At 37.8% G+C, this 21,202-nt stretch overlaps 2 protein-coding genes across 3 annotated transcripts in view; both read right to left on the reverse strand.

Annotated features, from left to right (window-relative positions):
* LIN28B (lin-28 homolog B) overlaps positions 1 to 21,202 on the reverse strand; it is an 84,708-nt gene that overhangs the window by 23,918 nt on the left and 39,588 nt on the right. The gene's annotated exons all lie outside the window — the stretch shown is intronic.
* On the reverse strand, positions 10,167 to 11,760 carry LOC308246979 (importin subunit alpha-1-like; the record flags this gene model as incomplete). The annotated part of the gene is given in 3 exon segments (XM_080665460.1): positions 10,167 to 10,227; positions 10,229 to 11,151; positions 11,155 to 11,760. Coding segments are annotated over 3 exon segments (1,572 nt in total). The 5' UTR covers positions 11,743 to 11,760.

The following is a 21,202-nucleotide window of genomic DNA, read 5'->3' on the forward strand; positions in this document are numbered from 1 at the left end:
CGTGGCCGCATCCATTTTTGTTGGGATTTATTTATCATCTATAATTGAAACTTTGTAGCCTTCAGCAGAGCCAAGCCTCCTGCTTGCTTCTGGCTGCAGCCATTTTTGTTGGGATTTATTTATCTTCTATAATTGAAACTTTGTAGCCTTGAGTGGAGGCCTGGGCCCGCCAGGGTGTGCGGAAAGCTTGGCTTCCTCCATTGCCAGGGAAACCCAAGCCTCCTGCTCGCTCTGTGGCCGCATCCATCTTGGTTGGGTTAATTTGCATACTTGCTCCTGATTGGCTGGCGGGCGTGGCTTATGGGTGTAGCGGAGTGATGATTAATTTGTATATTATTCTTTTATCAGATAGGAATTGCTACTACATAGATGGGAAAGATTTGTTGAAATAGGGGGAGAAATTAGCTCATTATATTGCTTCACAAAAATCAACTTCTCTCCTTGACTTGATAATTTTTATTAAAGGTGCCTCCATTTTTCTAGTCACACTGGTTTCAATCCTTAGTTTTACCCAAACTATTTATTGAAACATACCATTTTATCTTCATAATTTCTTTCATCTGCCCCAATCATTTCATTGGGTTACTAATGCCCTACTTCAGGTCCTAACTATCTCCTTCTAGGATAAGTGTAACAGTTTCTTCATTAACTTTTCCAGTCTCCCTATTCTAGTGTCTTCCACACCAGCATATTCTCTGAATTAATCTTACCCTGTTAGTTTCCTGTCTCAAAAATCTACAATATATCTCTTTAGGTTGTAGGTGAGACTATTCATAGTCTAAGGCAAATAATGTGAGGTCTTTCTCTAAAGAGACTGAAGGAAATATCAGGGCAACTGGTGAAATATTGGATCCGACACACAAATCCCTATTCATTCTAACAATTAGGAGGCCACTGGTGCAAGAGTTGGCTCCCTAACCATTCACCCTTAAATCTTTCCTATTCCTCATTCTAACCTCTCATTCATACATCTGAAGGGTCAACCAAGAATCACAAAACATGAAGCATAATGAAGAAAGGTCAAGATAAATGAGGGAACAGAAGAAATTTCATATACCATCCAATTAGTATCTCCGCAAATATGAGACAATATGACATCAATAAAACAAGAACAAAAACAACCAGAGGATTTGAAAAATACTCCCAAAAAGTTAAAAATGATTGTTGAAATTAAATGGGATGGAAGTAAAAGGTTAGAAAATCTCTCAGGACATAGATAAACAGACCCCCACCCCCACCCCACAATGAAATATATGATAGCCCAGCCAGCATGGCTCAGTGGTTGAGCATAGACCTATGAACCAAGAGGTCATGGTTCGATTCCTGGTCAGGGCACATGCCCAGGTTGTGGGCTTGACCCCCAATGTGGGGAGTGCAGAAGGCAGCTGATCAATGATTCCCTCTCATCATTGATGTTTCTCTCTCTCTCTCTCTCTCTCTCTCTCTCTCTCTCTCCCCTTCTCCCTTTCTCTCTGAAATCAATAAAAATATATTTTTTAAAAAATATATATATATGATAGAAAAGACATGAAGTACAGAAGAAATATAAAAAATCCATAAATATCCAACTTGAACCAGTGTTCCTGGAAGAATACAGAAGATGGAGGAAGAGAAATTATGAAATCAATATTATAAGAAAACTTCCCAGAGCTAATGGGAATACCAAGAACTCTATACTGGGCAGAAGGCTGTATGGAAGCTTTTCCAGGAGGTACAATTTTGAGTGCAAGAAGTGTGAGATTTTGCCTTAACTGGTTTGGCTCAGTGGATAGAGCGTTGGTCGACCTGTGGACTCAAGGGTCCCAGGTTCGATTCCGATCAAGGGCATGTACCTTGGTTGTGGGCACATCCCCAGTAGGGCGTGTGCAGGAGGCAGCTGATGGATGTTTCTCTCTCATCAGTGTTTCTAACTCTCTATCCCTCTCCCTTCCTCTCTGTAAAAAAATCAATTAAAAAATATATATATAAAGAAGTGTGAGATTTTAATGGAGATTGAAATTAGTAATCCATACTAAGCTGATGGTTTAACCATATGCTTGTGAAGCAGAATAACTGCATTGGGGACGGCAAGTAGCTTAACTACATGTATTACTGTGAAGGGAGTAACCACAATGAGGCTGAAAATTGCAAATTAGAGCCAGACGATGGATATTGTTGATGAACATCATGTTTTTATTCTGTCTAACATAAAGATCTAATGATATTTTTTTATTTTTAGAAGTAGTAATATCAAATCTGTTTTTAAATATATAGTTTCCTTGGCAATAATGTGTGTATGTGTGGAGAGGAATGTATGTGGGCATACCTGTGACAAGGTAACTGTCATAGGTTTAGCAAGAGAGTATTATAACAACACTAAAAAAAATGAAAGGAGGAATTGGTTTTGCAAAGCACTTCAGGAGTCATTCTTATCACCTGCTATAAATTATTATCCGCCCCATGTAACAACTTATTGTTAAAATGGATAGTGATGTAAAAGTAACACAAACATCTTTGCAAGACTGCGCCAAGTGCTTTGTCACAGAAAGGATCACCTAACACAGTCAGCTGGAAAACAGCACTCTAAACATCACAACTTCGCTTTTTTCCCCACTACTTCTTGAACAAGTTAATACCTTGATAGATGACTTTCTCTAACTATAACAGCAATAAATTTAAGTGTTTCGTTCCATTATTAGTAAGTATATTGAAAATATAATTAAAAGTTAAATTGTATTGGAATTTCAGTCCAATAAAGCTGGGTGATACAGGTATGCTGGAAAAAAAAATATTTTGGGAGTAATAGATAATTTTAGTAGACTGAAAAACCAATGCAAACTCATTTTTTAAAATTTTTTTATGAGGCAAAGACTAATTTTTTTCTAAAAGAGTCAGTTAAAAATATACGATTAATGAAGGGCCATTAATTATTACACAATAATAATATGCAGTAGTAGAGATATCACACAATATGCATGAGTAATGACCAACACTCTTAAGGACTATATGCTTTTAACCTGCATGCCAAGATACTCCAGGAATCATTAAGCCCAAGGCACACACACACACAATAGAAAGATCACTGTACTACATGTCAGGAGACCTGGGATCTAGCCTTGTCTGCACAATTAATGTGTTGTACAAGCATGGAAAATTGCTAACCATGGAGTGAGTCACCCTCTCTCCTTTTTTGTTACAGAACACAGAACTTTATCCTTTGTTATAACACTTTTAAGAAGAAATTCTATGACTTCACCCTGTCTATGTGGACATAGATGGGAATAAATGAGTAACTTTTTTGCCAATGCTAAAATAAAATGTAAGGGGATTTCTCTCTGCACATTTTTAATGTTTCCCAATCTACTGAAGAGAAGCAAGATTTTAGTTCTTACTTAATATAAGTCCTTTAAGAAAATAGAAACTTAAAGAAATGTGGTGGCATTGTAGAAGTCGATGTTTATCAAATTTTACTTAAATAGTTAAAATCCAGTTTAACCCTCATCAAATCATTAAATTTCACATAAAAAGATAGAAAAGAATGAGATAATTTTAGCTTTCTTGAAATATTTTCCTTGAAATTAAAGAAAGCCTTAAATAAACCTTTCCTGTGGCCTGTACTTCAAAACTGGGAAGGACACACTAAAATGGGCAAAAGTATTGGAATGGCATTGAAAAAGGCATAATGGAAAGCACAAAATTCAAAGCTGGATTTGCATCCTGATCCCACTCCTGAAAACCTAAATTACATTATCATAGACATGTTTGAAAAACCCTGAACCCCAGTTTCCTTATCTATCAGCTGGGGATGACATCTTCTAAGAGTTGAAAATATCAAAGTACAGTTACTATTAGATTCCAAATAATTAATGTAAAATGCCAAGAACAGTGTTTAGCACACTGAATCAATCAACAGTTACTACTATTTTTATAAGTATCCATCTGCTCCTCTACCTGCTGGCACAGTATGGGAGAGGAGGAGCAAACAAACAGGTGTCAAGAGCCTATTCAGGCCCAGCTGGTGTGGCTCGGTTGTTGCCTTGATCTCCACCACCCTGACTCTCTCCCTCTGTCTCAAATATATATTGAGCACCCTGCTACGTTTCAAGGATGGATTTAGGCATGGAGATGTATATGAAAAATTATGACATTTCTTTTCAGGAGGTTTGTAGCCTTATAAGAAAATAGATACATTATGATGCAATATGGTAAGTTTTATATGCCATGTATATTGGAACACTGGAAAAGAAGTACCTATATTTGCTCTAGAATATCATAAAAGGCTTTGAAGATGAGAAAATGTTTAAACTGAAACCCAGGATGGACAGAAAGGGGTAGAGAGTAGGGTAGTTGGATCAAATGAAATAACAGTGAAAGCATTCAGCACAGTGTCTGTTAATGAAGAGGTTCTTTAAAAATATTTTTAAATGTTTTTATTGATTTTAGAGAGGAAGGGAGTGGGAGAGGGAGATAGAAACATCAATGATAAGAGAGAATCATGGATAGGCTGCCTCCTACATGCCCATCACTGGGGATCCAGCCCACAATCCAGGCATTGCCCTGACCGGGAATTGAACCATGACCTCCACGTTCATGGGTCGATGCTGAACCACACTGGCTGGGCAGGACAAAAGATCTTAAAAAACTCTTATCAAGCCCTGGATGTTGTGGCTTAGTTGGTTGGGCATCATCCTGTGCACTGAAAGGTTGCTGGGTCAGAGCACATGCCAGGGCTACAGGCTGTTTCTCCTCTCTCTAAAATCAATAAAAAACATATTTTAAAAAAGTTTTCTATTTCTTTAATAAAAGAAGAGCATAAAATAAAATGTGTCAAGTTATTAGACTCAGGGTAGAACAAGTTACATTAGTCTAACAACAAATTCTTCAATTGTTTCACTATATAAACAGTGCACAAAACTTTCATATAAAATCATCACTCAAAGGCAAGCAGGTACTGTGACATTATTTGTTGTTGAGGTACTCCTTGTGGAAAATGAAAATTGTCCAAACATACATGAGCTTCAAATAATAAAATTTAGCAAAGTGTTGATATGGTTGCTCTCAAGAGACAATGTCTTTTTCAAATATAGAATGAAAATAAGGCTGTTAATTTATTTTTAGTGTAAATTGACTTACTTAGAGGTTTGGAAAAGAAAATTATGTCATTTAAAATAACCTACTAAATTTATTATGAGGAAAAAACAAGTATTGACAAGGGAAAAGTCTTATTTATTTAGCAAAAGTGGTGCTACAATGTTACTAGGCTTATGAAATGTCAGTAGTAACATTTTTAAAAGTTTGAACATAAAACTTTGAACTAAAATTTTATAAATAGAACTAAAATAAAATAAATATATGCCCTAACTGGTTTGGCTCAGTGGATAGAGCGTCGGCCTGCGAACTCAAGGGTCCCGGGTTCGATTCCGGTCAAGGGCATGTATCTTGGTTTCGGGCACATACCCGGTAGGGAGTGTGCAGGAGGCAGCTGATCGATGTTTCTCTCTCATCGATGTTTTTAACTCTCTGTCCCTCTCCCTTCCTCTCTGTAAAAAATCAATAAAATCTATTAAAAAAAGAAATATAAAATTTTATCTAACATAAAGGTCCTGACATATTTTTTAAATGATATCATAAAGTAATATGATTTATAAACTTAAAAATATACTTTTTTTTCAACCAAGAAAGAACACTTAAGTCAGCTGAATAATCTGGTCATTTTAGATCTTGAAATTGCACATTTATAATTCAAGGTACAAGCGATTGTTAAATGTTGTCAGCAACTCAACACAATAAAAAATGACCTACAATTCTTTCAAGATTCTGAATCAGTATCTTTCTTTCTTTAAAGAAATTGCTATTGAGGAAAATAGCTCCCATATTTTATGGAATATTAATGTCTTTATTTTCACTACATTTATTGAACATAGTAATTTTTAACAAGTTGTCAAGGGTGAGGAGCAGTTCTTAAATCATAAAGCCGGAGAAGTTGAAGCTGGAAGGGAGCTTAGACATCTCACTCTTGGAAGACACATATACTGTAAAATTCATTAAGATAGCAAGAGCATAACAAAATTATAGGCCCTGTGTGGCTCAGCTGGTTGGAACATCATCCTCTACATCGAAGGGTTTCAGGTTCGATTCCAGGTCAGGGCACATACCCAGTCTGCTGCTGGTTTGAACCCTGGTAGGGGTGCATACAGGAGGCAACTGATAGATCTCTCTCTCTGTCTCTGTCTCCTTCTCCCTCCCCTCCCTTCCTTGAAAAATCAATAAAATAAATAAATTAATTAAATAAAAATTAAAAAAGAAATTGCCAAACATGCATAAGTGGAATACCATTATGGTAGCCATTACAGCTGTTACACATATTCTAGTTACCCTGTTCAGGACAAATGGCAAGTAGTACTTCACTGTTGTATCTTAAATTAGGCATGAACACATGACTTGCTTTGGTCATGGAATGTGAGTGGAAGTGGCTTGGGTACTTTGGGGTAGAAGCTTTAAGAGCTAGTGCACAATCTGCCTTATTCTCCTTTCCTTCTCAGCAATCACGGAAGTATGTTGCATGATGAAGCTTCAGTTAGATTGAGTCCTGAAGTGAGGTCATGAGTAGAAGGCCCTGCAGACCACACATGTAGTGTGAGGGAGACAGAACTTTCATTGTGTAGCCACTGAAAACTTGAAACTGTTAGCAAAACCTAACCTAGACTGACCTGAGTATTACAGAAATAGGAATCTAGAACTGAGTTGTGGCCATAAAAAAAGCCTAAAATATTTGGCATTAAGGTTGGTGAGTGGGAGGAAAGAAAATTATACGGATGGCAATCCATGCATGTGATATCAAAGCATTTGTAAAACTGTCACATAACAAAATGGCCTGGTCACTCTTAAAAGTGGACAGCTAATCATCACCAGACATTTCAATGTGAAAGGACGGAAGCAAAAGAAGCAAACAAAAAAAGCCTGGAGGAAACAAGACAATGTTGGGAAAAGAAATCTTAAAAATTTACAATTAACATTCTCAAACAGAGATTACGTTGCATCCATAAAACACTCGTGGGCAGTGGTTTAGTGGTTCCTACAGCTAACTGATCCGTCTTAAAATAATTGTGAATAAGGGCAGGATTCTCTTATCAGCTTCATCAACACCTTCTCCTTCTCTTTGGATTACCTCTTTCACTCAAAACTACAGGTCCTTTATAATAGTTGTATCTAAGGGAATAAAAATACCCAAAGTTAACTATTATAACAATAGATGTCTAAATTTTTTTGAACCTACAATTTAGAGATGAAGAAATTAAATCCCAAATTAACTACGAAAAATTAAATGCCCCAAGTCTTATAACTAGAAAATAGCAAAGCTGGGACAAGAGCACGTTTCCTGTCTTCAAAGTTAATGTTCTTTTTTTTCAGTACCTACAAAATACTGTTTCCCACAAGCCCAACTTTATAGTATTTTACAGTTTAACACAGGAAATCTCTATTACTGATTAACTTGAATGATTACCAATAGAATGTGATGCAATGACAGAAATGTTCTGTATTGGTGCTGTCCAAGATGGTAGCTACTAACAGGCCACATGTGGCTACTGAGCACCTGAAATACTGTTAGTGCAATGGGAGAACCAAATATTTTATTAATTTAAGTTTAAATAGTCACACAGGCTAGTGACTACCATTTTGGACAGCGTAGTCTTGGAGTTATGCCCTAAAGATCTGAGAGGTACTTTGCAAAGGAGGTTTGAAAACAGATCACACTGTATATATTGCTCAGTCTACTAAAGCAAGAGAATTAACATAGGTAATAACTATGAGACATATTATTTTGAAATGTTTTTATTAACTGCATGACTACCTGACAACCTTCATCTTCCAATCTTTGTATCAGACAGCAGGATATTGTATGCCATGGGAGGAAAATCTCTATGGCTGGTGCAAGGTTGGGCAAAGAATGAACAAACTCTCCTGAAAATTCAGAGGATCTCTTCAAGTGCTCAGCCTGCTCCAGTGATCACAGAAGGTCACAAAACCAAGGGATCTTCCCAGGCATGAAATAAGTTCCACAACTCTGCGCTAAGTCTTTCATTGGATAAATCATTGGTTACATGTAAGGCAATGCCTCAGGTATGCCACATTACAATGTTTACATTATTACAACTGTTTCAAATAACCAGACAAAAAGAAAAAGATCTAATATTAAGCAAGGGCTTCATTCACTTAAGATTGTGTCATGCATTTTTCTCTTCTTCTCTTTCTCTAATATTTAAATACTTGCTAAGAAATCTAACTTTCAGCTAGGGATATGGATTTTTAATATCAAGAAAAACTTGGAAGGGGCTCATTTTATTCATAGGAATGTCATAGCATTTCCTTAATCAGCTCATCATCTTTCAGTAATACTGTTTTAATACCTATGATATTTTCATTAGCACAGTCCCCAACACTTATTTTCTCCTGTCTTATCTTCCCATTCATTCAGCACACTTCATTACCCTTGTTAATAACTTTCGCTTTATCTTACACATGCCCCTCTCCCCTTAGAGTCCTGACAAATTTTTTTATGACACTCACAAACCCTAAACAGTATTTTGGAAATGAGTTATTATCTTCTGTTGAAAAAAAGCATATACATAGGGATTACTGGTGTCTAAAATGCACTCACACCTCTCCCAGCTTTTTCATCTAGCTCTGAGAAGGCCCACAGTCATGGATAAGAGAATATGGGAGGCCCTGGCCAGGTAGCTCAGTTGGTTAGAGAATTGTCCCCATACGTCAAGGTTGCAGGTTCATTCTCCTCTCAGGGCACATATAAGGAGCAACCCATGAATGCATAAATAAGTGGAACAACAAACTGCTCTTTCTTTCTCCCCCTCTTCCTCTCTCTCTCTCTCTAAAATCAATCAATAAAATATTTTTTAAAACAGCATTATTTTAAAAAAGAGAGAATATGGGACTCATATTCTCAAAATCTGTTACTACTATAAGTCAAGCATAAATCTTACTGATAGTAGGAAATCTAGATCAGGAAATAATACCCAAAGAAATGCCATCTCTCCCTACCTGGTTTGGCTCAGTGGATAGAGCATCTTCCCTGGGAATGAAGGGTCCTGGGTTCAATTCTGGTCAAGGGCACATACCTAGGTTGCAGGCTTGATCCCCGGCCCTCGTTGGGGCAGAAGGCAACCAATCGATGTATCTCTCTCACATTGATGTCTATCTCTCTCTCCTCCTCCTTTCCACTCTAAAAAAAAAAAAAATCAATGGAAAAATATCCTCAGGGGAAGATTAACAAAAAAATAACTACAAAAGAAAGACATGCCATCTTCAAGAATAAAGAAACCATGATTTCTGTATGCTCCAAGGGCAAATGATTTATCATATGAGTTCTAGAGGCACAGCATGGAGACACTGCATATCCCAATAAGTGTGGTGCTCATCTTGCTTAAAAGCTAACATAGTAACTCAGGGCCAGGGCTACCACTGACAGGCTTCTGCAATGTTTTAATAAGAATGGGCATCTGATTAACTTAGAAGATCCTCTTTCCTATCAGCATATGACAGTGGCAATGGATGAAGCAACAGCAGCAGTAGGCGAAGACTTCTATCTAGCAGGATTAGATAAAAAACTGAAAATACAAACAAAATATAAAACATTCATCCATGTCAACAACTTATATGTTTTCACAACTACCATCTATAAACTATTTCTGAAATTTGAGGGAATTAGTAATATGAATTGGGGTTCAAGGAGATGGATTTTTTTTTTTTTTTTGAACAAGAGGCAATGTATCAAGGTAGTTTGATTCAGCCATGTGACCTTGGTCACATTACTTAAGCTCTTTGTATATAATACAGTTGACCCTTGAACAATTTGGGGGTTAGGAGGGCCAACCCCCTGCATATTCAAAAATCCACATATAACTTTTTATTTTTTTAACGTAAATGGTGGAATTTAATCTTTATTTACAGGAGACTGCAAGATATGAAATTCCACATAGACGTAAGAAACTCACTGAGAATGGAAGCTTCATACAATATGTACAGTTTGGAACTGTTCAAGTATAGATTTGTTGTGAAAAGTGCCACAATAACAAACCACATTTAAAAAGAGTTCTTAGTAGAGAAACAGTAAAACATACTTATATCAAACATAGTACACAACAAACAACTTTATGCTTCAGTTGTACAGTCTAAAAGTTAAAGGTCCCAGAAGTGCCATCCTGAACTTGGAATGTATAACCTTCAGAGGTAGTTTTGATCTTCCTCTTCCTCTACAGAGAAATATTTCTCAATCAAGTTTAGTGAAGCTTTGTACACAGACTCATTTTCATGGTTTTGTAGAGCTTCAATTTTGTCCAAACCTCCACATTCTTCAATCATTATACTTAGTTTCTCAGTTTCACCTAGTTTCTCAGCAGCCTGAAAGATATTTGAAATGGCATCCAGAATAACCAGAATAATCTTGGTATCTTTCACAGTTAAGAGGTTCATCAGTGGTTCTATTATGCCACAATGAACGAGGTATACAATTTGTTCAACTGTTCCACCACTTGTATAGTTGGTCACAGCCCATACAGCTTCCTTTTGTGTCTTAAAGTCTGCCTTCGAAAGAACAACAATGAGGAATGGGACTAATCCATGATTCACAGCTTGCTGTATCTGGTCCTGGCGGCCAGCTGTGATGTTTGACATTGTCCATGTAGCTTCCTTCTGAATATTAGTTTTGGAGTTCATTAGCAGGCTGGGAAAGACAGCAAGTGCTCCTGCATCTATTACAACCTGCATCTGTTCATCTGTTCCAGTGACAATATTTCCTATGGCTCTTAGTGCAGGAGTCATAATTGGCAATTCAGTAGTTCCTAAGAGCTTCACAAGTTGGGGCACAACTCCTGTTTTCACAAGCATTTCAATCCGTTCATTTGGACCATCAGTAAGGTAGGAAATAGCCCAGCAGCTATCTGCTAATACTTCTGGATCATCATGATGCAGGAGACGAACTAAAGTAGGAAGAATCTGCTCAACAGCATCTAACGGGGGTACAGGATTCTTGTTGCGACAAAGGTTTGAAAGTGTCCAGGTCAGATTATGTAAGTAACCACATGCTAAAGATGACATATCAGGAACTGCAAGAAGAGCCAACAGTGGGTCAACTGCACCATACTTGATAACCAAGTCTCAGAAAACTGAACCATCACCTGCAATGTTTCCTAGAGCCCATACGGCTTGTTCACTGATGTGAGCGTGGGGAGATGCCAACAGAGAAATGAATGCTGGGATAGCACCTCCATCTACTACAGCCTTGGTCTGTTCCGAAGTCCCAGAAGCAATGTTAGTGAGGGCCCAAGCAGATTCAAACTGGATGGGACTACAATCAGTTCTGCCCAAGAAGGACACAAATTTTGGGATCAAACCAGCCCGGATTATGTTGTCTATGGGTGGCTGTTTTTCCCTAGAAAGCAGTTTCCTTGCAGCCTGAGTAGCTTGGAGCTGGCTTCCCAAATTGTTGCTGTTTATGCCTTTGACAATGTCCTCAACAGACCAATTTACAGTGCCCTGGTTGTTGCGGTTTTCCTGCAGTGGAGAAGTAGCATCATCAGGAAATGAGCTCACATTTCTCTTCTTCAGCATCTGGTCATCCTTCTTAGCTTTCCTCAGCTCCACATTAATTTCTATTCGGCACCGCCTCATTTCTGTACTGTCTTTCCCCTTGTTCTTGAATCTGTTAAGGCGGGCAGCTGGCGAATTAGCATTCTCGTTGGTGGACATGGTTATGAGACAAAGGAAGAAGCTCTACACAGCTGGCTCAGGCTTTCACAGGAGACCGTGAGCGGAGGACGGGCTGCGGTTCGGTTGCACATATAACTTTTAACTCCCCCCAAAACTTAACTAACTGTTGACCTTGAAGCCTTACTGAAACTATAAATATTTTATTAAAACATATTTTGTATGTTATATGAATATTTTATTCTATTGTTACAATAAAGTAGGCTAGAGAAAAGAAAATATTAACAAAACCATAACAAATGTTAACAAAAACATATCAGTATTTATTGAAAAAACGGACCCACACAGTTCAAACCTATGTTGTTCAAGGGTCAACTGTAATACTAACTATACAGGGGTGTTATTAGAAATAGGTGAGTTAATATATGCCAGCCACTTAGAACAGTACCTGGCATGTAGTAAATTCTATAAAATATTAAAAGGTCATTTTGTATGTAAATGTGATAGCATTTTTAAAGTATCTATAAGTGACTGCTATTGCTTTCTCCCCTTGTCACAAATAGTACCTATTCATTTATTAAAATAAAGATTAATAAAAAACAAAAGAGGCCCTGGCCGGGTTTGCTCAGTGGTTGGAGCGTCAGCCTGCAGAATGAAGGGTCCCGGGTTCGATTCTGGTCTAGGGCACATGCCTAGGCTGTGGGCTCAATCCCCAGTGGGAAGGCGTGCGGGAGGCAGCCAATCAATGATTCTCTCTCATCACTGATGTTTCTGTCTCTCTCTCCCTCTCCCTTCCTCTCTGAAATCAATAAAAATTACATGTTTTTTTAAAAAAGAGGGTAAAAACCACATGAAATCCCATCATACTCCTGTTAATCATTTTTAAACCATTTTTTACCATTACCCATAAACTTTTTATTTTTTATTTTTTAAAAATATATTTTATTGATTTTTTACAGAGAGGAAGGGAAAGGGATAGAGAGCTAGAAACATCAATGAGAGAGAAACATCGATCAGCTTCCTCCTGCACACCTCCTACTGGGGCTGTGCCCACAACCAAGGTACATGCCCTTGACCAGAATCAAACCCGGGATCTTTCAGTCCGCAGGCCGACGCTCTATCCACTGAGCCCAACCAGTTAGGGCTAAACTTTTTATTTTTCATATGCATAGAGACAGATGTAGATAGAACTTTTTAAAAACATCTATTTAAACACTAAGACCCTACTACTGAGATGTACCAATGTTTTTTTATACTCCACTATTTTTCATTCAGCGAGATAACACAAATATCTTTCCATTGTACTGAACACTCTTAAGGATGTGTTTTTATCCATCTCCTCCCCTTCCTCCAAACTCTTATATGAAACTTCTGTATAAAATACAAATACAGCAGGGCCTTGAATAGTGTTGTTTCAGAATAACATCAGTGAGAAGAAACAATAAAATCGATTCCTGACCAGAGACACTTCTGTTTGCACATTCTCCCCATGTCTACATGGGTTTTCTCTAGGTGCTCTGATTTCCTCCCACATCCCAAGGATGTACATGTAAGGGGAACTGGTGTGTCTACACTGTTCTAGTCTGAGTGAGTGTGCCCTGCGATGGAAGGGCATCTCGTGCAGGGTTGGGTCCCACCTTGTACACTGAGCTGCCAAGATAGGCTTGGGCCACCCATGACCCTAAACTGGAATAAGCAGGTTGGAAAATAATCACCTCACTTGTTTTTATTAGTTCTTTTCAAAGGTGGGCATAGCTCACATTTATTTCAATGCATTTTTAAAAGTGTTTTGGGGGAGAAACCAAGATGGCGGCATAGGTGAACACCTAAACTGCTGCCTCGCACAACAATTTCAAAACTACAACTAAAAGACAGAATGGACATCATCCAGAACCACAGGAAAGCTGGCTGAGTGGAAATTCTACAACTAGAAGGAAAGAGAGGGGCACACGGAGACTCAGAGGAGCTGCAAAAGGCTGAGGTACGGAGACACGCGTGCAGAGCGGCTGAGTGCCTGGCTAGCTTTCTCAAATGGGAGAGAGATAGGAGCTCCCGACTGCACTGAACCCCAGTTCCAACTGCACTGAACCCCAGTTCCGGACGAGACCCCAGGGTCCCAGACTCATAGGGGGGAGTCTGGACTTTCGGGAAAAGAGAGGAACGCACAGAAACTCGGGGGAGCCGCGAAAGGCAGAGATCTGGAGGCGCGCGCACGAGTGTGCGCAGAGAGGGCTGACTGCTGAGTGTGCTGCTGGCTTTCTCTAGCGGGAGGAAGGCAGAAGCTCCCGACTGCGCTGAACCCCAGTTCTGGGCAAGTTTCTGGGAACACTGACTCATTCGGGGAGAAACTGGACTGTCTGGCAGCGGGCAAAACTCGAGGGCAGCTTTCTCTCAGAGGTGCTTCCAGCGATTACCAAGGGACACTGACACCCAGGGGCCTCATAGGGCAGAGCTGATGGGAAGCCAAGGCTGTCTGCTCAGCCCTGAGACTCCGCCCCATCCAAGCTGAGCACAGAGGCTTTTGCAATTTTGCATGTCTTGTCTCATAAGAGTGCCTCCAGAAGAGAAGTTCTCCCAGTGTAGACACAGCTGATCCTAACAGCCAAGTGGCCTGGAGGTCAATTCCTCCCAGTGATACCAACAACAATCAAGACTTAACTACAACAAGGCTGTACACACAGTCCACAAAGGGGTGCACCAAGAGTGTCCACCTCAGGTAACGGGGGAGGCTGAGCCACTGGGCCCTATAGGACACCTACCACACAAAGCTACTCTACCAACTCAGGGAAGCAACAAAAATGCGAAGACAAAGAAATAGATCACAAAGGAAAGAAAGGGAGGAAAGCAAACGACTGGATATAGAGTTATAAGGTTATAAGGTTTTTCAAGAATTTCCTAGAAAAGGCCGATAAATTTAGCGAGACCCTTGAGGATATGAAAAAGGACCAACTAGAAATTAAGCATACACTGACTGAAATAAAAAAATATTATACAGAGACCTAACAGCAGACTAGAGAAACACAAGAATCAAGTCAAAGAGTTGAAATACAAAGATGCAAAAAACACTCAACCAGAAAAGAAAAAAGAATCCAAAAATTTGAAATAGTGTAAGGAGCTTCTGGGACAACCTCAAGCATACCAACATCAGAATTATGGGGGTGCCAGAAGAAGAGAGAGAGCAAGATACTGGAAACCTATTTGAAGAAATAATGACAGAAAACTTCCCCCACCTGGTGAAAGAAATAGACTTACAAGTCCAGGAAGCGCACAGAACCCCAAACAAAAGGAATCCAAAGAGGACCACACCAAGACACATCATAATTAAAATGCCAAGAGCAAAAGACAAAGAGAGAATATTAAAAGCAGCAAGAGAAAAACAGTTCGTTACCTACAAGGAAGCACCCATATAATTGTCAGCTGATTTCTCAACAGAAACTATGCAGGCCAGACTGGAGTGGCAAGAAATATTCAAAGTGATGAACAGCAAGAACCTACAACCAAGATTACTCTACCCAGCAAAGCTATCATTCAGAATTCAAGGTCAGATAAAGAGCTTCACAGATAAGAAAATGCTAAAGGAGTTCACCACCACCAAACCAGTATTATATGAAATGCTGAAGGGTATTCTTTAAGAAGAGGAAGAAGAAGAAAAAGGTAAAGATAAAAATTATGAACAACAAATACATATCTATCAACCAGTGAATTTAAAAATCAAGTGAATAAAATAATCTGATGAACAGAATAAACTGGGGAATGTAATAGAATCAGGGGCATAGAAAGGGAGCGGACTGACCATCCTCAGGGGAAAGGGGTGTTGCGGGTATGGGAAGAGACTGGACAAAAATCGTACACCTATGGATGAGGACAGGGGGGGGGGTAAGGGCAGAGGGTGGGGTGGGAACCGGGTGGAGGGGAGCTATGGGGGGAAAAAAAGAATCAATTGTAATAATCTGAACAATAAAGATTTATTTAATTGAAAAAAAATCAAATAAAAGTGTTTTGGGTCTCTATTTAGACGTTTGATGATGTTTTCCTGACCAGAAATAAATAAATAGGAATTTAACTCTTTTTTATATCAATTAGCCTATGGTAAAATTGGTTTCATTATACATTGTTTCACAGTTTCCCAGAACCTATCTCCTGTAGAGAAAAAGCTGGTCTGCTTGAAGCAGAATGGAGTTTTGCTCCGCTGCCCCCTCTCAGAGTACTTCTAAAGAAATCAAGGTCACTTCTGAATACAGTTTGACATTTAAGTTTGAAAACATCATTTTAAAAAATTGGCTACACAGTCTTACATTACATGGATGTCCATAACTTAATTAATAACCTCATGATGACATTTATTTTTTTCAATTCTTTATTATAATAAAAAATGTTATGACAAAAATCTTATTTACAGGCCTTGAAATGCACTGCCAAATTATACTGTAGAAACTTGTATCAGAACACACCTCTGCCGGAGATATATGAGACCGCCCATTTCTCTGCAACTTCACCAACATCAGGTATTGTTAAAATGATAACCTTAACTTTGCCAAACGTTCATCTGTTAAGTGCCGTTTTAAAGTTAGATTTCTTTAATTTCTGTAGTTGCACTTTTGTGAATTTCTGCATTCCTGCCCTTTGCCCATTTCCTACAAGGATGCTTGCTTTTTTTCTTACTAATTCACAAGACTTCTTTATACTCCAAAGATTGTAACCCTTTCCTTTGTGTGTGTGTGTTATAATTTTCTTTGCATTTTTGCCTTTGAACTTTCCTAACAAGTTTCTACAAGCTATTTAAGTCTAATTAGTCATAGAAATACAGATCATAGAAAAAAAGATCCATGGCTATGCAAAATATTAAAAAATTCTAGTTTATTCTATTCTGCAGATGCATAAACATTTAATCTATACAAGTTACTCACTTTGCTTACATGTATAAGACTCCAATATGTAAACTGTACTCTATGAAGTTAAAATATATTTGGAATGAACGATTTTACTCATAAAACAAACAGGCATCTTTACTTTTATAAATAACTAGAGGCCCGATGCAGAAAGATTCGTGCAAGAATGGGCCTTCCTTCCCCCGGCTGCTCGGTGCCTGTGTATGCAAATTAACCCGCCATCTTTGTTGGGTTAGTTTGCATACTCACTCCTGATTGGCTGGTGGGCGTAGTGAAGGTATGGTCAATTTGCATCTTACTCTTTTATTAAATGTAGATGGGTAATTCAAATATAAAATTGACTTTAGGTGTCAACATAAGTGAGTGATTGATGATATTGGATTATAAGAGGAAATGCACAGGCAAGAAGAAATTAATTTTTTAGACATGCAGTTGTAACATGACACAGCTGACAAATTTGGAGAGAAACAAAGCAGTTAAATACAAATAGTGAAGGTCAAAATTTTTTTTTAAAATGTATTTTTATTAATTTTTTACAGAGAGGAAGAGAGAGGAGAGGGATAGAGAACTAGAAACATCGATGAGAGAGAAACATCGATCAGCTGCCTCCTGCACACCTCCCAATGGGGATGTGCCCGCAACCAAGGTACGTGCCCTTGACCGGAATCGAACCTGGGACCTTTCAGTCCGCAGGCCGACGCTCTATCCACTGAGCCAAACCGGTTTCGGCAAAATTTTTTAAATCACAAATAATAACTTGATTATTATTGTGTATAGGTGAACCAATAAATTAAACTACTATACTAAGAGTAAAATTAGATGAAGTAAATCATCTAATCCTGAATTATTTGGGGGTATGTTGTTAAATAAGCTCTCTATTAAAGCTTAACATTGAAAAATCTAAATAAAATGATAAAATATTAATGAATTTTACATCTCTCTTTTAGTTGAACTTTATGCTTTATGAATGAAATGTAGTCTCAGGACCTTAATTATATGATAGATAAAAATCTATTGCCATTGAACTTCAACCATTTCTAGCTTTTTCTTCATGGAGTTTTGTAACACTTAGCACTTAAAATTATGGGCCAGGGATTAGGCATGTTAATTTTAATATTCTCTTATAGTATGGTTTGATTTGCACTATATATTGTACCTAAAACTATTCTGTAGATGATAAACTCAAATTAGGTGGATAACAAAAGCACTCAAATTTTATAATATAAAAAGATTTAAAACAACCTTTCAATGATCAGTCTTCTCCAATAATGGAAACTTTCTCTCATTTTATTACCATATATAAATCATACAGGTTTTTTTAAAAGGCAACTAAAGAAGACAACCCTATCAAAAAGGCACATGGGAATAAATTAAGGATGCAAAGCTAGTGCTTCTTCCGATGAGTACCGCCAACCCTAATGGGATAGTAGGCATCTTAAACCCGGAAGTGTCAGCCTTTACTAATTTTTACGGGATATGAACTCAGCTACATGCAGATTATAAACTGAGCATGATCAATATGGGTATGAGCGTCTTACCACTAGTAAATTCTACCCTCATCATCATTTTCTATCATGGTCACTAAATATCAAAGCTTTCAACGAAAGCTTTCAAAATGAACACATCTTATCAGGTGTATTTTACAACTTTTAGAATATCTTGTAGAAATAGTAGTGGTGGTTATTACATACTTTTGTTAATACTGTATAATAATATTGTCCAACTGAGAAACTATGTACATAGATATAGTTCAATTTTATCACGGTCAAGGGTTCAGCTTTTTTCATTCTTCTTTTCCTTTACACCATCTTATCAATGTTAGAGGCTTGTTAATTCTTCCTCCCCAAAATTTCCCCTTTTCTTTATGTTACTGCCTTTTCCTTTCTGAGAAAATTGATAGACAAATATCAGATGATCCTCTTCCAACAAAGTAAAAATAGAACAAAGTGTATGATGGCACAATTAAGAAAAATTTTTTGAAGTTCAGAGTATAAAAAATAATGTAAAAAAGCATATGGATAAATACTTTAAGAAAAAATAGTTATTTTGAGTTATAGTAAGGTAATGTTCATTAAAATTAGTTTTAGATTTTAATAATTTTAAAAGGCAGTTGTATTGCCCACAAACACTAATTTCAGCCTACCATAACCTGGTTCAAGTATCTACGTGAACTATATTCAGAGTTGATCATTTAAAACCATTCACCATCTGGTCTCTACTCAGCTTTCTACCTCCCTTAAATACTATCCTTCCTGTATCCCAACCACACTTCCTAAGGACACCCAGCATGTGTTTCTGCCACCAGCTCTTTGCTGAGCCTCTTCCCTGTCAGCGTAAAGGAAGGTAAAAGTAGGGGTTGCAGTCAGAGGCTGGCCCTTCACTCTCCGTGAGGCCCTATGCTGCTGGAGTTGGGCTGGACTGGCACTCAGAGCTATGCAAGGGTGCTCACAACACTTCATTTTGAATGTGAACAATTTCAGAGAATATCATTATCAGAAAAGACCACTCTGTGACTTTATCTGAACAGAGACAAAAACAAGAACATTGTCCAAACCAAAAAATGGTCAAACACTCCCCCTTTCTGGCTAATATGTTGGTTTCCTTACCAATTCCAGTTTGGGCACCACTGTGTTCTTTCTGCCTTCTAGACAAGAGTTATTAAAACACCCAATCACAGAATTATTCCTGCTTATTGAGAGCATCCAATCCAGGGCAAACCCCTGCTTCCTTGATCTCCCCTTAAATCACCTAACATAAACCCAAATCCTATAAATCTCTTGTAACATCATCTCACTGAGACCCTCTAAGGTTCCACAGGATGTGCCCTGACCCTCACTGTCACAAGTTAGTAAATCCAATTTTGTTTGATTCAGGTGTGTTCCTGATGGCATTTATTTATATCGGTATTATCTATATACACTATATATTGTATATATATTTACATTTTTTATTTATTTTAAAACATATCTTAAAAAGTCTCTATTATCTAAAATCAGCCTTAGTTTCAGCGTATACTTTTACAGTTCATATTACATTCATGCATTTATTTATATGTTGCTTTTTTTCTATTGTAAGTGCATACACAGTTGCTCCTTAATTCCATAAAAAAGATGAGCTTCTTATGGATTCATATATTTATATCTCTATATCACTACAAAGAAAGCCATAGGATATGTCATTAATCTGTTTTATTTATCAGCACTTTCCAAAATTCTGTGCCTGGATCCTTCCCACTCTACATTTTCTTCTTTTATAACGCTTTCCACTTCACTTTCACTACTACCTAAATATGATGACTTCTAAACTTATAATTATAATCCATAAGATAGTTGTTAAACAAAGCAATTACTAAAAATTAAGTCATAAAAAGATACAATGAAATAAATTATATGAAAAATGGTAAAAAAAAATACTTGTCATAATTTTTTTTAATCCTCACCTGAGGATAAGTTTATTGATTTTTTAGAGAGAGGAATGGGGAGAGAGAAAGAAATATCAATCAGTTGCCTCCTGTAGGCACCCCAAAGGGGGATCGAACCTCAACCTAGGTATGTGCCCTGACCAGGAATCAGACCTGCAACCTTTTAGTGCACAGGATGAGCCACCTGGCCACAGATCAAGTAATTACTTCTTAATTTTACTGCAGTTCACTATTATCTGCACTCTTGAGGTTACATCTATTGAATCTGTTCAGTGGAATTACTACATAATAGTGTGTCACAGTCTATTTCTTCTCTAATACACATTCACTGATATCACATCGATCACTTGAAATTGGTCATGATAGAAGCATTTACACTATGGAGATTGGCAAATGCTATAAATCAAGGCTTTATTTATTCTTTTGTTGATTGTCAAGACCAGTGGTCGGCAAACTCATTAGTCAACAGAGCCAAATATCAACAGTACAACGATTGAAATTTCTTTTGAGAGCCAAATTTTTTAAACTTAAACTTCTTCTAACGCCACTTCTTCAAAATAGACTCGCCCAGGCCGTGGTATTTTGTGGAAGAGCCACACTCAAGGGGCCAAAGAGCCGCATGTGGCTCGCAAGCCACAGTTTGCCACTCTGTTGACTAATGAGTTTGCCGACCACTGGTCTAGACACTTAGGAAAGTAATGGTGAAAGTGTTAATAATGCAGATTATATTTCACAGCGTACCATTTCTATAATTATTACATTGTAAATATCACAAAAAATGAGGGATTATTACAGTATTCAAAAACTTAATTCAGCAAAGAAGTCACTCACAATAAAATTCTAACATACATCCTTGTCTTTTTTGTTTGACTTTTGTTACTCATTAGTATTAAAAATCATTTAACTATCATGTAAGAACTACGCTTGTTCATCAATATCAAACACGGTTTGGCTATAGATATGAGTTCAGAAAAAAATCAGCAAATGCAATATGTGAGAATCAACTGGCTACAAAGAATTTATAATAGAGTATTAGATATGTACTAGAGGCCCGATGCACAAAATTCGTGCAAGGGGCTCGGCCCTCACAGCTCCAGCTGCCTCGGCCCTCGCAGCCCCGGCGTCATCCAGAAGATCATCCGGACAGTCGTTCTGCTGTTCGGTCTAATTAGCATATTAGCTCTTTATTATG

This window comes from Plecotus auritus (genome assembly GCF_963455305.1).
Source record: "Plecotus auritus genome assembly, chromosome: 4".
Lineage (NCBI taxonomy): Eukaryota > Metazoa > Chordata > Mammalia > Chiroptera > Vespertilionidae > Plecotus > Plecotus auritus.